Source organism: Bubalus kerabau, chromosome 3 (assembly GCF_029407905.1).
Source record: "Bubalus kerabau isolate K-KA32 ecotype Philippines breed swamp buffalo chromosome 3, PCC_UOA_SB_1v2, whole genome shotgun sequence".
In the NCBI taxonomy this organism is placed as follows: domain Eukaryota; kingdom Metazoa; phylum Chordata; class Mammalia; order Artiodactyla; family Bovidae; genus Bubalus; species Bubalus kerabau.
In genome coordinates, this window is record NC_073626.1 from 88148666 (window position 1) to 88163470 (window position 14805).

The 14805-nt window shown below is 34.1% G+C and overlaps 1 protein-coding gene across 3 annotated transcripts in view; it reads right to left on the minus strand.

Annotated features, from left to right (window-relative positions):
• SLC4A10 (solute carrier family 4 member 10) overlaps positions 1-14805 on the minus strand; it is a 245610-nt gene that overhangs the window by 37482 nt on the left and 193323 nt on the right. For all 3 annotated transcript variants that reach the window (XM_055572418.1, XM_055572417.1, XM_055572419.1), the window contains 4 exons: positions 9419-9524; positions 3435-3596; positions 1836-1949; positions 664-825 (listed from right to left, as the gene is read on the minus strand). In XM_055572418.1, the coding sequence (XP_055428393.1) occupies positions 664-825; positions 1836-1949; positions 3435-3596; positions 9419-9524 (544 nt within the window). The remainder of the gene's footprint in view (positions 1-663; positions 826-1835; positions 1950-3434; positions 3597-9418; positions 9525-14805) is intronic.

Here is a 14805-nt window from a genome sequence, read left to right on the forward strand (position 1 = left end):
TACCAATGAACAACTTTATTCACAGTTGCAAAATGGCAGGGTCAGAATATAATAAGTAAAATATATTTATATTTATTCTCTTTGTAAAAGAAAATCATTGAAATCTGCAATAAAACTAAACAAAGATGTCACTTAAAAACTATAACATTTATAACTTGGTTTTGATGTCATAGACATTATAGATGGAGAAATAACTAAAGAAAAATGAGAATTATTTGAAGATGTAATTTTTTCCAAAATAAATGCAATCTAATAGACAGAGTCAAATATAGAAATGGAAGAATCTCAGATGTAAGACAAATTGGTAAAACTACACTTCACCAAAACAGACCATTTCATTAAAATGTGTTAAACATGGTAAAGAACACTAGAACTTTGGCAACATTTTTAAATTTTAAGTCCTAGAGGTAGGGTTTTAGAATTTAGAGCTCAGCCAAGTGCCATAAATAAATTAATTAATAATCAATTTAAGCTTATTGTAAGACAAAGTACCATGAATATAGAAAATAAAATTATAAATCTGAAAATTTTAATATTTCACTCTGCAAATGACTATAGAATACAAAGTATAATATAGAATACAAAGCATAATAAACATAACAAACATCAATTGATCTCAGTTAAATCATAATGATTTACATTAAAATAGATGCTAAAATATACCTTTAGCTTATGTTCTTTTCTGTTGATAATGACAGCTGTAATCTGTTGGTCCATAAAAATTAGAATAGTACAAAGTAAAGCTGGAATAATAGCAGCTATTACTGTCCACCATGGATTTGGACCTAAAGGTGTAACAAACCAGCCACGATCATCTCTTGTGGGCTGTGAAAAATTAAAGAATGCATAGTTATTAACTGGATTAATAAATATCTAATCAAATGAAGTCTTACAGACAATACCAGGAAAGCCCTAATTATAAACTGATATGCCAAGTAATTATATTTAATAACAATATTCACAAAACATGGTACCAGGCACCATTCTAAGTGTTTTAAATATTTCAACTCACTTTTTCCCTTCACAACAGTCTAAAGAAGTTACAGACAAGGAAACAGGCATAGGGAATAAATTTCTCAAAGTCCCAAAGCTAGTGAGTGGTGAAGACAAGATTTCAACTCTGATAGACTGGCTCAAAAATCTGTGTTCTCAATCAATATCTATATTAAATAAAATTATATTACCATTATCATATGTGCTATTGGATTGGCAAATTCATTCACTTTTACAAATATCACATTGACAACTGTGTACAACTCATTTTAGATGTGTATCCAGGCCACTAAGTAAAAACAGCAAAAAGACACTCAGGGAAGGGTTCTAAACATGGTTGGTGCCTGAGATGAGTCCCAAATGAATTCATTTTGACAATTCTTTGAGGAAGTCCCCAGCTCTGTTTGATAGGTGAGGAAACAAGGTTCAAAGAGATTAAATAACTGGCCCAAGGTCATAGTTGTAATGTGGTTCAAACTCTATTTCAGACCTAATTTTATTTGTTTTCCAATCCCTATCCATTGTGCAATTCTGCAAAAAGAAAATGCATTTCCCTTATTTTAAAAATGTTTCCTTATCTTTTAGAATATAGATATTCCTACTGGAAGAATTAACAGGAAACTTTTTCAAGTGGCTTCCAGGTCTCTATTTCCGTGATTACTATTTATTTTTTAATATTAGGCCAAAATTGTAGTTGGGCTGTGAGCATTTTATTTTCTGTTATATTAATCACTATTCTTTATATTTTCATGAAAATCCCAAGTGGTAGGTTTATAGCCATCATCTGAATAAAAATTAGACCTACAGAGATGGAGAGATAGTAAATGCTATGATAACTTCACCTTGAAAACACTTGGTACTTGTAGTTTTGGAGACGGGATCCCAATGGCATAGTCAATTAAAACCATACATAGAATCGTAAGAAAGACAGCAAAGTCGCTCACTATGGATCGAACCTAAAGATAATTAAAACACTTGTCACTTGAAGGAACTATAAATAGTGAGGAATACTCAGGAACATAATCTAGAATCACACTTTATGACATGATATCATAATATTACATTTTATACATACTATTACTGTTAATTCTGTCATATTTATATTTATGTACCTCTGTCATTAAGATAAATATATACTCAACATTTTCAAAATGAGGCATTATGGAATAGCTACAATGCTGATTGTGCTGTTTTCAGTATTTATTTAAAATTTAAGTTTATTATGGGAATCATGCATGGCACCATTACACCAGTGATGCTGATAAAAATCTAAGTTTATTATGAATTCCAATGTGTGAATATTTAAAATACAGAATAACATTGATGGAGAGAATTTGGCTAAATTTTAATACTCTGTCTCACACAGGTAACATTTTAATATGATAAACCCCCAAACACTATAAAATAAAATCTGTTTTTATTGAAGTATCACAATAGTTAGTTTATCTGAGATGTAAGTATAGCAGCAGGTAATGTGCACAACAGAGTAAGTAAATTTAAAAGTTATTCTATTTCTCATTTATAAAGTCTTCTTTGAGCAAAATCCTTAAACAATATTCAGTAAGATCTGGCTTTTATTAGGATGCCTTTATGTCACACACACAAACACATACAAAATTCAGGAGTTTAATAAAAAAATCAATTCTATATTAATCAAATTAAGCTTTTGGAGGAAAGAAATGAATCTTCCAACTTAGGGAAGGAAGAGGTAACAAAAACAGAAGCTTCTCTCAAACAGTTCTTAAAACATTTTCCCAGAGTAGAATTTTCATCACAATTTTTAGCTCATCTCTCAAAAGCTTGTTTTCTTGTTTCTCTTCTTTCTTTTCTTCTGTCTCCCTCCCTTCCTTCCTTAGTCCTTTTTTGGCTGAGTCAGGCCTTATAGGTGTTACTTTGCAGTGTTAAATATTGAACTAAGCTGTTTCTCTGTTTACTTTCTTTTCCAAATATGCAGATGCAAACGTGGTGGGTTAGGGGGAGGGACTGACACTTTAAAAATGAAAAAGAGGATAGTGTTCCAATGAGTCTTGCAGGGGCTTTCCCAATTACAAAATGTAACAGTGGCTCCTATGAGGTGTCTGTCAGGCTGGAATAGTTCCCACTGTTCACTGGGCAAGAAAGTGACAATCAGTAATGCAGTGTGTGCTTGTGCTTTTGAGTTCCAAAAATGAAAGTCGGAACGTGGGAGTTTATCTCTGGGATTTGAAGTTAGGAGATAAGCCTAAAGGCCATCTGCACTCCCAGCATCAGTCTCACGAAATGCTTCCTCTTCCCCACCTCACCACACCTCACTCCTAATATGGCAGCTCAATCACCCAAAAACCTTTAGTGGCCCCTTTAATGACAGTAATCGCTCTTTCTTTTGTCCTAAAATACACCTATCACTGTAACATGCTTTATGCTGGTAGACATTTTGATCAGAAAAACTGTAGTCTGAGTACCTTGGTTGGAAAATAGCGGCTAGTCTTGAACTGCTTCAACGTGGCTGACAGAGTAACTGTGGAAAAGAAGAGGATCACTGACCAAAACAGAACATCTGGAACATAGGGGTGCTCGTGGCCGCAGGCTCGTCCAACATACTCCCCATGCAGTGATTTGCATTCCTGCCAGAGAAGTAAAACAAATGGAGCTGTTAAGGAAAAAAAAGGTGGACGTAGTTCTTTCAGAAAACTAATGTCTTAGGATCACTTGTAGTTGAGTTGCCAAGGTTTTTCATTAAGGCTCATGTTTGGATAGGTAGTGAGCAGTAAGAACTATTTCTAAAATTTTTGCCTTTTAAAAATTAAATCTATAAAACTGATTCACCAATCATCATCTTTATTAAGTATCACATCAACCCTATAAAATAGGTAGTTGCTATTATTTCCATGTTGTATCTGAGGAAAATATAGTATAGAGAAGGTAAGTAATTTGCTATAGCCTCACCACTGCTGGGCAGCAGCAGAGCTGGTGGGAATATTATTGCATATTAAAGGAGAACAGTGATTCTCTAGAATTATCTAGTCCTAAAGCTCCCAAGAAAGGTGAGAAAAGCAACAACAAAAAAATACAATATATTATTACTGAAGTGAAACTAGAAGTCAAAGATGGAGCTCAAACTTAAATTATAGAACAAAAGAGAAAAAGTACTATAGGAGCAGGGCAAAGTTCATATTTACTATGACTTTTTCAGGAGCTTCATAGGTGGCTCACAGGTAAAGAACCCACCTGCCAATGCAGAAGACCCGGGTTCCATCCCTGGGTAGGGCAGATACCCTGGAGAAGGAAATGGCCAACCACTCCAGGATTCTTGCCTGGAGAATTCCATGGACAGAGGAGCCTGGCAAACTATACTCCATGGAGTCACAAAGAGTCAGACACAACTGAGCAACTATATAACAACAACAACAACAAATGACTTCATGATCTTTCATTTTTTTTTTTCCTGGTATTTATTTTATAAGCCCCTGAAGAACCATTTCTAATTGCTGTCTTAGCCATGAGGTGGCAGCAAAGTCAAAAAATTTTTCTTTCTTGGAGGAAAAAACAGCATTTAAAATTATTTTGAAATTAAGACTTTTTTTTAAAGCTCATATAAGATTGGGTTTTACCATTTCATTTTAAAGATTAGAACATTAAATTTTAATTTTTTATTTCAAAACAGAAAAGAATGGTTTAAGTGATCCAGTGACCTTGCTAGTACCTTAGATATTCTCAGCCTGAATTAGGAATTGAATTGTGCCATGGTACAGGAAGATCTTAGGAGAAAATATGGACTGCCAGATTGATCACCAGCAGAGACTGTCCAATGAACAAAGCTTCAAGCCCTGGAGTACAGCAGGAAACACATACCTTTGAAAGATTCTAGACTAAATCACAGACCTTGTTATCTAAAAACAAACTAGTAAAATCACTTGGGACAGTTACCTGTAAGGCTAGGATTTTTGAGAAATATTGTTTGTATACTTTATAATTATCTAAAACAATTCTGTTCCTTTTTCTAATCTAACTGCAAATGCTACATTTTTTGCTAGCTAAAGTTGAATTCCAATTAACCATGTTAATACAGAGCACAGAAACTTTGCTAATTGGGGAAAAAAAAAAATCCCCAAGCCTTAATTATAGCTTTAGTTTTTCCTTCTCTCAAAACTCTGTTAAAAGGGATAAAGTAGCAAAAACAAATCCTTGAAATTTTTAGTCCCTTCTCTTGCCCCTTGTTCAGCTTTACTAGTAAAGCAATTACTAAGCAAAGTAATGGAATAGAAGCTAGAAAGCTAGAAAAATGATACTGATGAACCTATCTGCAGGGCAAGAACAGAGGCCCAGACATAGAGACTGGACTTGTGACTGGGTGAAGGAGAGGGTGGGATGAACTGAGAGTAGTGCTGAAATATATACATTGCCATGTACAAAATAGATAGCTAGTGGGAAGTTGCTGTATAACACAGGGAGCTCAAGCTGGTGCTCTGAGATGACCTAGAGGGGTGGGATGTTGGGGGAGAAGTTCAAGAGGGGGCAGGTATATGTATACTTATGGCTGATTCATGCTGTTGTACGACAGAAACTAACACAACACTGTGAAGCAATTATCCTCCAATTAAAAGTAAATAAAAAAAAAGAAGAATGGATAAATACAAAGAGGAGCTAAAAGTTCCTTTGTAAACACATTTACCTATATATTTGTGATCATCTTCTATCTTTTGTGCAGATATAAAAGTCTTCCAAGTCTTGGACTTGGTTGAGTCTTGTTCTCAATTCTTGGTAATATAGAAACCATTTAAAGAATTATTTGTCTTATAAGCTATAATACATTGCCATTAGCCTGCCTAGTCACTTTAATTCAAAGCAAATTTGAAAAGTATATTTTTCTTTCTTTTAGGAGGGCAGTATGTTATTTAAAAAGGAAAAATTGTGAGCTACTATATTCTACATTTATTTTCTGGTTTATACCAACTGTACCCTTAAAACACACACACACACATGAAGTCCTAAGATTTGGAAGAGAAAACTAAATCTAAATCCTGTTCTCTTATTTTGAGTCTCACATATGGTTTCACTTATGAAAATGAAAAAAATGCTTGTTGACAAACTCATTTCTACTAATTATTCTTCAACACGTTTTAAGCTTCAACAATTTTATAAGTTGGTAAAAATTAAGTTTGATAAAATAAGAAATTAGAGTTGGCATTAGTGTCCTGCCCCTTATTTATGTATAAGCTAAATATGTAATTCTGGCATTGAAACAATTCTTAACCAATTGCTAGTTAATTGCCTGTGAATATTTTAAACCTTGTCTAGGAATTCCTTATAATGACAGATTTTGATATACTGCTAAAATATATATATAAACATAGAAACTTAAGTACTCTAGCTTGCTATAAAACACTTGAATTAAGCATTATTCACAATAGTCAAGATATGGAAATAACCTAGATGTCTGTCAATGGATCAATGGATTAAGAAACTGTAGTATAAATATACAATAGAATATCATTCACCCTTAAAAAGGAAGGAAATGTTGTTACTGCAACAACATGAATGAACCTGTAAGAAATGCTAATTGAAACAAGCCAGACACAGAAGACAAATACTATATGATTTATCTTCTATGTGGAAGCTAAAAGTCAAACTCAGAAGCAGAGAGTAGAATGATAGTTACCAATGACTAGGGAGAGAGGAAAAATGGGAAAATATTGGTTGAAGGGAACAAAGTTTCAGTTATGCAGGATAAATAAATTATGAAGTGCTAGTGTATAACACAGTGCCTATGGTTAATAATATTGTATTAAATAATTGAAATTTGCTGGGACAGTAGATCTTAATTGTTTTCACCAAGTAAAAAGGTTGCTTATGTGAGGTGCTATGTGTGTTAATTAGCTTGATTGTGGTAATCATTCACCTTGTATACATTCATCAAAACACATTTTATACCTAAAATACATAATTTTTATTTGTCAATTATACCTCAATAAAGCTAGAAAACAAAATAAACCAAGACATTTACATTAAATAGTAAATCTGTGATTTGAGACTGCATTTCAAAATAATCATTAAATGTTTATTGGACACTTACTATGCATACAGTAATTTGGGAGAATCAAAGAAAGCTAAAGTTCTTGCCATTGCTGAGTTAGCAAGGTAAAAATTACAGTTCATGAGAAATGTAACAATTCAATTAAAAATTATCCAGTGAGTAATACACAGAGTAAATATTACATGACCATTTTTACAAAACTAGTTATAATAGCCATTAGCACTGTTAATAAAATTAATAATTTGCTTTTGATGATCCTGATGGTTATGCTGAGAAAAAAATAGAATAACAATTAAGACAAATCATTATGGCCCTCGATGACTTAAAATTTTAAGTTTTTTTCATTATGTTGAATACCCTTTGGTGATAAGTGCTATTTCTGGTCAAGATTAGCAATTATTCATTGCAAACAGTGCTTTTACCTAATTAAAAATAATATGAAAATTTCTGCCAGAATGTTAACACCTAGTGCAGAACTTAACAAAGAAAAAAATAATAATAACAATCTCAGGATTAGATTTGCTTTGTTTGATTGCAAAATATTTTTCACTGTACTCTTCTTGACCCTAAAACTTCTAATATTGATCTAGGTAGATCAATTGTGCTATGAGTCTCTTAGAAATGTATGATTCAGGATTTGCTACTATATGGAATAAATATTATTATTTAACATTAAATTATTCAAGACTATAAACACATAGAGTAAATTTTCATATTAAATAATTTAGAGATGAAATTATTGGGTAAGTGTATTGTAGGGGACACCAAGATGAGGGACAAAAGCAAGGAACTCTTAAAATATAATATCTTTATAGTTTATAAAAGGGGAATATAAATGGAAGATGCATTGCTGAATGGATCAACCATGTCTAAATTCTGAACAACTGTAGCATTCTTTCTTGTTCAGCTCATCATTTCTTTTATTGGTCAACTTAAATGGCTCTCTGAAAGGGAGAAGTTCGATAAATCTTTTTTCTAAGGAAAAATACAACAGAATAAATGTTAACTATAATAGAAAAAAAATGAAAGTGAAGACATTTTAGAGCAAATGACTAGGGTAAGAAGAAAGGTAGTAAAATATAGGTCAAAGATAGAATTTTAAAAATTTTGATTCTGAAAAAAATACTTAATGAGGAAAAGTGAGAAAAATAGGCAACAGATCAAGTGCTCTTGTAAGAACTGCGTTTAGAGTTTTATAATTGTGCAACAAAAAAGGTTTGTGTGTATCACTAACTGGCTCACTTACTAAAATGTGTTTCTCATGAAATGAACTAGAGTTCATATAGTTTTATGCTGATGGTTATAATGGGATTTGAGCTTATACAGGTAGGTAAATAGGCAGAAGCTTTGGACTGTAATGTTTGTAACTGAGAAGAACAGAAAAGAAACTAGAATGACTCAGATTTTAATACTTATTAGAAGCAGAATCTTTGTATTTTTCCAGTTATGAGACTTGATTGACCAGAAGTAAAGGATGTAAATATAGATGGAAATAGGTGTGCACAAATATTACAAGAGATTAAGAAAACAGTACTTTGGCCACCTCATGCGAAAAGCTGACTCATTGGAAAAGACTCTGATGCTGGGAGGGATTGGGGGCAGGAGGAGAAGGGGACGGTAGAGGATGAGATGGCTGGATGGCATCACTGACTCGATGGACGTGAGTCTGAGTGAACTCCGGGAGTTGGTGACGGACAGGGAGGCCTGGCGTGCTGCGATTCATGGGGTCGCAAAGAGTCAGACACGACTGAGAGACTGAACTGAAATGAACTGAAGAAAAATAGAGGCATTCAACTATGAAGGGGAAAAAAGATATCATTATAAAAAGGAAAGACAGAAATATTTTTAAAGGTGTAAGATTTAACTTTGATAGATGAAAAATATGTTGTGATTCTTTTTGTTAAATGGAAGGAAGATAAGGAGAAAATGGAAATAAGAAAACTCTTTCTGAGGGAGGTGCCAGAATTTTAAGAAAAGTGACTTTGGTTTTCCCCAAAAGTTCAATATTTATACCAAAATATTAACAAACATCCCCTCCCCCTCAACATATTCTGAACAGCTGGAGCAGCACCATGGAGCGAAGTAAAAGCATTCTTTACACAGAAGGCTGACTTAGTTCTGTCATATGGTTTAATTTAGGTCAACATTGCTCTTATTTAATGTGCTTTCAGTTAATCTAGTCACATTATGCCATATAGGTGTGCTTTTGGAGTAATTCAGGACTACTAACTACTGGAAAAGCTTAATAATGAAAGGAAACCCCTGTTAACTTATGCATTTTTGAATGGATGAAATAAAACTATCACTTTTGTAATAGTATTTATTTAAAATAATTTACCTTAGTGGCAATAATTCATTCAAAATGTCAAAAAAGATCTTATAGTAATTAGAGTCAAGATATGTTTCACTTACCGAAACAGTTAGGTTCTCCCAAATTATGTCAGAGGCAGAAATATTGGACTCCCTCCATTCCTTCAATGTATTATTACTAGGATTATGTGGCTCCACACAGTTACATCTGCAAAGACAAAACAGTGTCTTTTATGAAATAAGTATATTTTTGTAACCAGACTCTTCCCCAGTCACAGCCTTCCTCCATTTGAGAGATAAGTAGTTAGGTCATCCTAAATATTCCAAAACACACTATTTTCAGACATATGATAGATATATTACTAGGACATTAGAGCACTTTTAATGTTCCCTGGAATGAGATGTCATTCCCTCTCTGTTCCAGTCAGAGGAAATTTTTTAAAGTATAGGTTAGAACACAAGGCTTTGGGGGCCTTTTAAATCAAGATGCTTTCTAAATCTTACAACAGCCATTTACCCCTCAATCATAAGTCAAGTGGGAAAAAATGATAAATATCCAAATGTATTTTTATAATTTATTTTTATTAATATTATAAGAACATATCATATATGTTTATATATATATTTCATATTCTAGAGATCACTTAGAATTTTGCTATGTAATTTTAAATTAAAGCTAAGTTGAAGTAAGAACCCTGTGTATCTCAGAACCAAACAATCAATATGCAAATATTTTTTGAATAGCTACTATATATGCAAGGTAACAAGATGAATGCTGAGGGTAAGAGCAAACCAGTAAGAAAAGAAAATCAATCCTCTGTCATCCGCATACTCATTGGAATGACTGATGCTGAAGCTGAAGCTCCAATCCTTTGACCACCTGATGCAAAGAGCCGACTCATTGGAAAAGACCCTGATACTGGTAAAGATTGAGGGCAGGAGGAGAAGAGGACAACAGAGGATGAGACGGTTGGATGGCATCTCTGACTCAATGGGCGTGAGTTTGGGCAGACTGAGAGATAGTGGAGGACAAGGAAACCAGGCCTGCTGCAGTCCACGGGGTTGCAAAGAGTAGGGCACAACTGAGTGACTGAACAACAACTACATACAGGGTAACATGACGAATGCTGAGGGTAAGAGCGGAAAGAATAGGAAAGATCTGGGCAATTGTTACTACCATGTAATAAACAACAGCTTTTGATATCACATTCTTTATAACTTTGTAAGTAAATGAGAACACACAAGCAAAGATTATCAACAAGTTAATGGTCTTAGATGTTAACTTCAATTTACAAATGGTTTGTTTAAAAAATTCATTAAGTCTATTATTTGCCCTTCAGAGAGCATTTTCTTCTAGAAGCATTTTATAAAAATCATATTTGGGCTCCCAGGTTAACCCACATATACTACAAAACTTAAAGATAGGTTGGACTGCTATTTTAGTGATATTAATTGAACTGCAGAACTTAACTACTATTATTTCTATAGGAAAATATATTACAGTTTCTACTTAATAAATTTCTTTGCCTGAGCTACAGTCTCTCTTTCTACATCAGGAATTTTAGTCTGTTCTTTTTTATCACCACTCATTCATTTTTCAAAGCGTACTCAGTGTCTATTATTATACAAAATTCTACTTGACTTGAGCAATACAGACAGGCCTGCACCTATTCTCACTAAGGATGGTTAAGGTATTCCCACCTGGGCTCACTTGGGACTGGGGCACTAAAAAAACAGAGGATTTCAACGAGAAAGTTGTTAATGAGGATTTTAAGGGAATGAGAGAAGAAGTATTAGCCACTATGAGTAGCTGCAGTGGCCACTGTGGTATCAGAGGGAGGAGACAAAGCAAAAGGGAAACAAAGGTCTTTGAGAGGCAGTAATAGTCATTCATTAATGCAATTTGTTCAAATCTATAGGTTCCCAAGTCCCAGATAAGTTGTACATAATCACAGAACACAGGCCTTTGTATCAGAAAGCTTTACTGGTTATGTGGCATGGGCAAGTTATTTAAGCACTCTAAACTTTGGTTTCCTCATAAAGTAAAATGAGGACTGACATGCCTACCTAGTAGAGCTATTATGAAGAATATGTAACATGATATATACTAAATGGCATGTATACATTTATGCATTTTGTAATTGTTGCTCCTATCATCATCATGATTATCATCATTATTTTCTGGTTCATTTATTGGTTTTTCATAAGATGTAATAAAACTGTTAACTTTCAATTGATGTAATACAAAAAAGAACAATAGGCTTTTCTCTAACATGCTGATACTCTTTTTTCTTTTGCTTCCAATTCTTTAAAGAGAATTAAATTCTGACCAGCATTAAAATAGTTTCACTACTAAGAATCTATCAAAAGAAAGAAAATTCCCATTCAATTTTGACTCTGGGTCATTAGATCACTAGGCAAATACAGTAAAGATAATATATGAATAGAGAGAATAATTTCATTTAAAAAATAGCTTAAATTATTAAAATTACATTAAATCACTGATTATTTTCTAAAATTAAAAATCAGATTTGGCTTCTACCTTAAAAAAGAGGACTGAATACACGTTTATTTTGTTATGACCTCTAATTCACTAAGCTAAGGAATAATATAAAAAGAGACACGAGGAAAAACATCAAAAAGAGAGATATATAAACAAACGGAATATGAAAGTCATATAAAAATAGGATTTTTGAAAAAGCAGAACAGAAGAGCAATACTACTAATAATAGTACCTTTACATTTAATCCTTAAACTAGGTTGTCACATGAATATATCGAGACACAAGTGACATGGCCAAGTTTACATAGCTAGAAATTCCAGAGCCAGAATTTAAACCTAGGTAGTGCTCTCTTACTCACTCACTCATAAATATATGTATATATTTATATATAAACAGATATATGTAATTACATATAAAAATAAAATTTATAAATTTATATAGGATATATATATATTTATATAGGATATATATGTGTGTGTGTGTATATATATATATTCTTCCAACTGCAGTAAAAGAGGGAGCTGGCCTGATGAGTAAAATATCAAAGAGGGTCTTGACTAAGAGAAGAGTTTATACTCAAAAAAGAAACAGAGTAAACAGATGGAGCCAAAAACATGAGAAGTAGTTTAAAGTTTGACTATACAATAGTTGATACCAGAAATCCATCCCCAACTGCTACAGACTTACATACGTACCGCTCCAAGAATAGCCTCAGTCTTTTCTCTAAGCAATACCATCAACACTGTAAGGCAAAATTACTTTGGACCTAGAGGTCTCTATTGAGTGAAATCATCAAATCAAATATAAGGAAGAATGAAAAAAAATGTTTATTCTTTGCAGATTTTAGTTTTTTGTGCATGTGTCATTAATTAGAAAGCATAACTTGTAAGTAAACAAAGAAGATACAGGATGGAGGAAAGAGGGCTCCCAACCTAAGACGGCAGTGAAAGGAGTCTCAGAAGGACAAATGCAGTAGAGCCAAGAGTAAATCACAGAGGGAGTGAATCACAAGATGGGCGAATGCAAAGTTCCACTCTCTTTTCCCCACAGAAACTGCAATTTAACAAAATATGGACCAAAATACTGTAATGAGAATTCTAGAATCTAGTCAAGATGTTGCAGTACCAGAGTGCAAAGCTGTGAAAAGCCACATTCAAATGGATAAGAAGAGCAATTTCACTTTAATTGCCTCAGCCCCTTTTCTAAGCTGGCACAGCTCAGCAGTGGTAGAGAATAACCTGGCTCACACTTTTTACACTCGGGGTGAAGAGAAAAGTAGAGGCTGTATCTGACATTCCAGCTCTTCAGAGGGCTACTGAGGAACTGGTATCTGTCTTGCCTAATTCAGAGCACTGACAGAACCATTGTAGTCTGGATGCCTTGGTGCCACTGAGAATAAAGAAGAATGGGTAAATTGGCTTTCAGGGACTAGGATGGCTCAATGCAGTTAGGGGTAGGAGAACAATCTGAGGCCTCTCCCTCTGGAAGGAGTGAAAGGAGCATATGTCTGATGTTCAAGCTCTTTAGAAGAGTTCAGAAGGGGCTGGTATCTGTCTCACCTAATCCAGGCTGCTGATGGGGAGTCAGCATACAGCAGAAATCTGGAGGCCTCTGAGAACAAGGGACATCAAAGCAGCTTGCTACTGTAAAACCAGGACTTCCTAGGTGGCACAGTGGTGAAGAATCTGCCTGCCAATGCAGGACCTGCAGGAGATGCAGGTTCAATCCCTGAGTCAAGAAGATCCCTTGGAACAGAATATGGCACTCCACTCCAGTATACTTGCCTGGGAAATTCCATGGACAGAGGGTCTGACAGGCTACAGTTCATGGGGTCATGAAGAACTAGACACAACTCAACACAAACACGTATCGTAAAACCAGACAACTTGCAGTACCACAGAGTGACCCCAGGTAGAGCAAAACATTATGAGTCCCTGGAAAAAGAAATCAGCCAACTCTACCTAATTGAGAAATTGCACACACAGGCTCAAAGAATTTACATTCCCTTTCCTCTAAGAAAAGGTTACAGAGACCCCCAGAATCTCTAGTCAAGCTGATTAGAAGTCTTCTGCAGAAAGGGCCAGTCTATAAAGGCTATGAGATGTGGCTTTTATTTCAAGTGTGCCAATCCTAAAACAAAGTTAAGGGAAACATGAAGAAACAGGGAAACATGGCCCATACAAAAGAATAAAATAAATCAAATTTATCGTAAAGAAATGGAGGCATGTAAATTACCTGACAGAGAATTAAAATAACCATTATAATGATACTCTATGAGATCAAGACGATGCATAAACAAATGAAAATATCAGCAAAAAATAAAATATTAAAAAGAACAAAACAGAAAATTTGGAGTGAAAGAATACAATAATTGAAGTAAAAAAATTCAGTAGGAGGATTTAACACTACGTTCAATTAAGCTGAAGAAAGAATCAGTGAACTTGAGGACAGGTCACTTGAAATTATCCAGTCAGAAGACTAGATTGGAAAAAAGAATGAAACAGAGTGAAGAAAGCCCGAGGAACACATGGGATATCATATGCAGATCAAAATATGCATCATGGGAGCCCTGGAAGAAGAAAAAGTATAAGTGACAGAAAGCTTATTTAAAGAAATAGTGCCCCCAAACTTCCCAAAACTAAGGAAGGAAATTATATCCATATTTAAGAAATCCAATGGATTCCAACGATAGTAAATCCAAAGAAATCCACACTAAGACACATTATAATCAAACTGTCAAAAGAAAAATACAGAGAAAATTCTAACAGCAACAAGAGAAAAGTGAATCACCATACACAAGAGAAGTCCCATAATACTATCAGTGAATTTTTCAGCAGGAACTCTACAGGCCAGAAGGCAGTGGGATGATATATTCAAGGTGCTAAAAGGGGAAAACTGCCAACCAAGAGCACTATATGTGGCAAAAAAAAAAAAAAAAGGTGGTACTTGAAAAATGAAGGAAAAATAAAACCTTCCCATGTTTAAA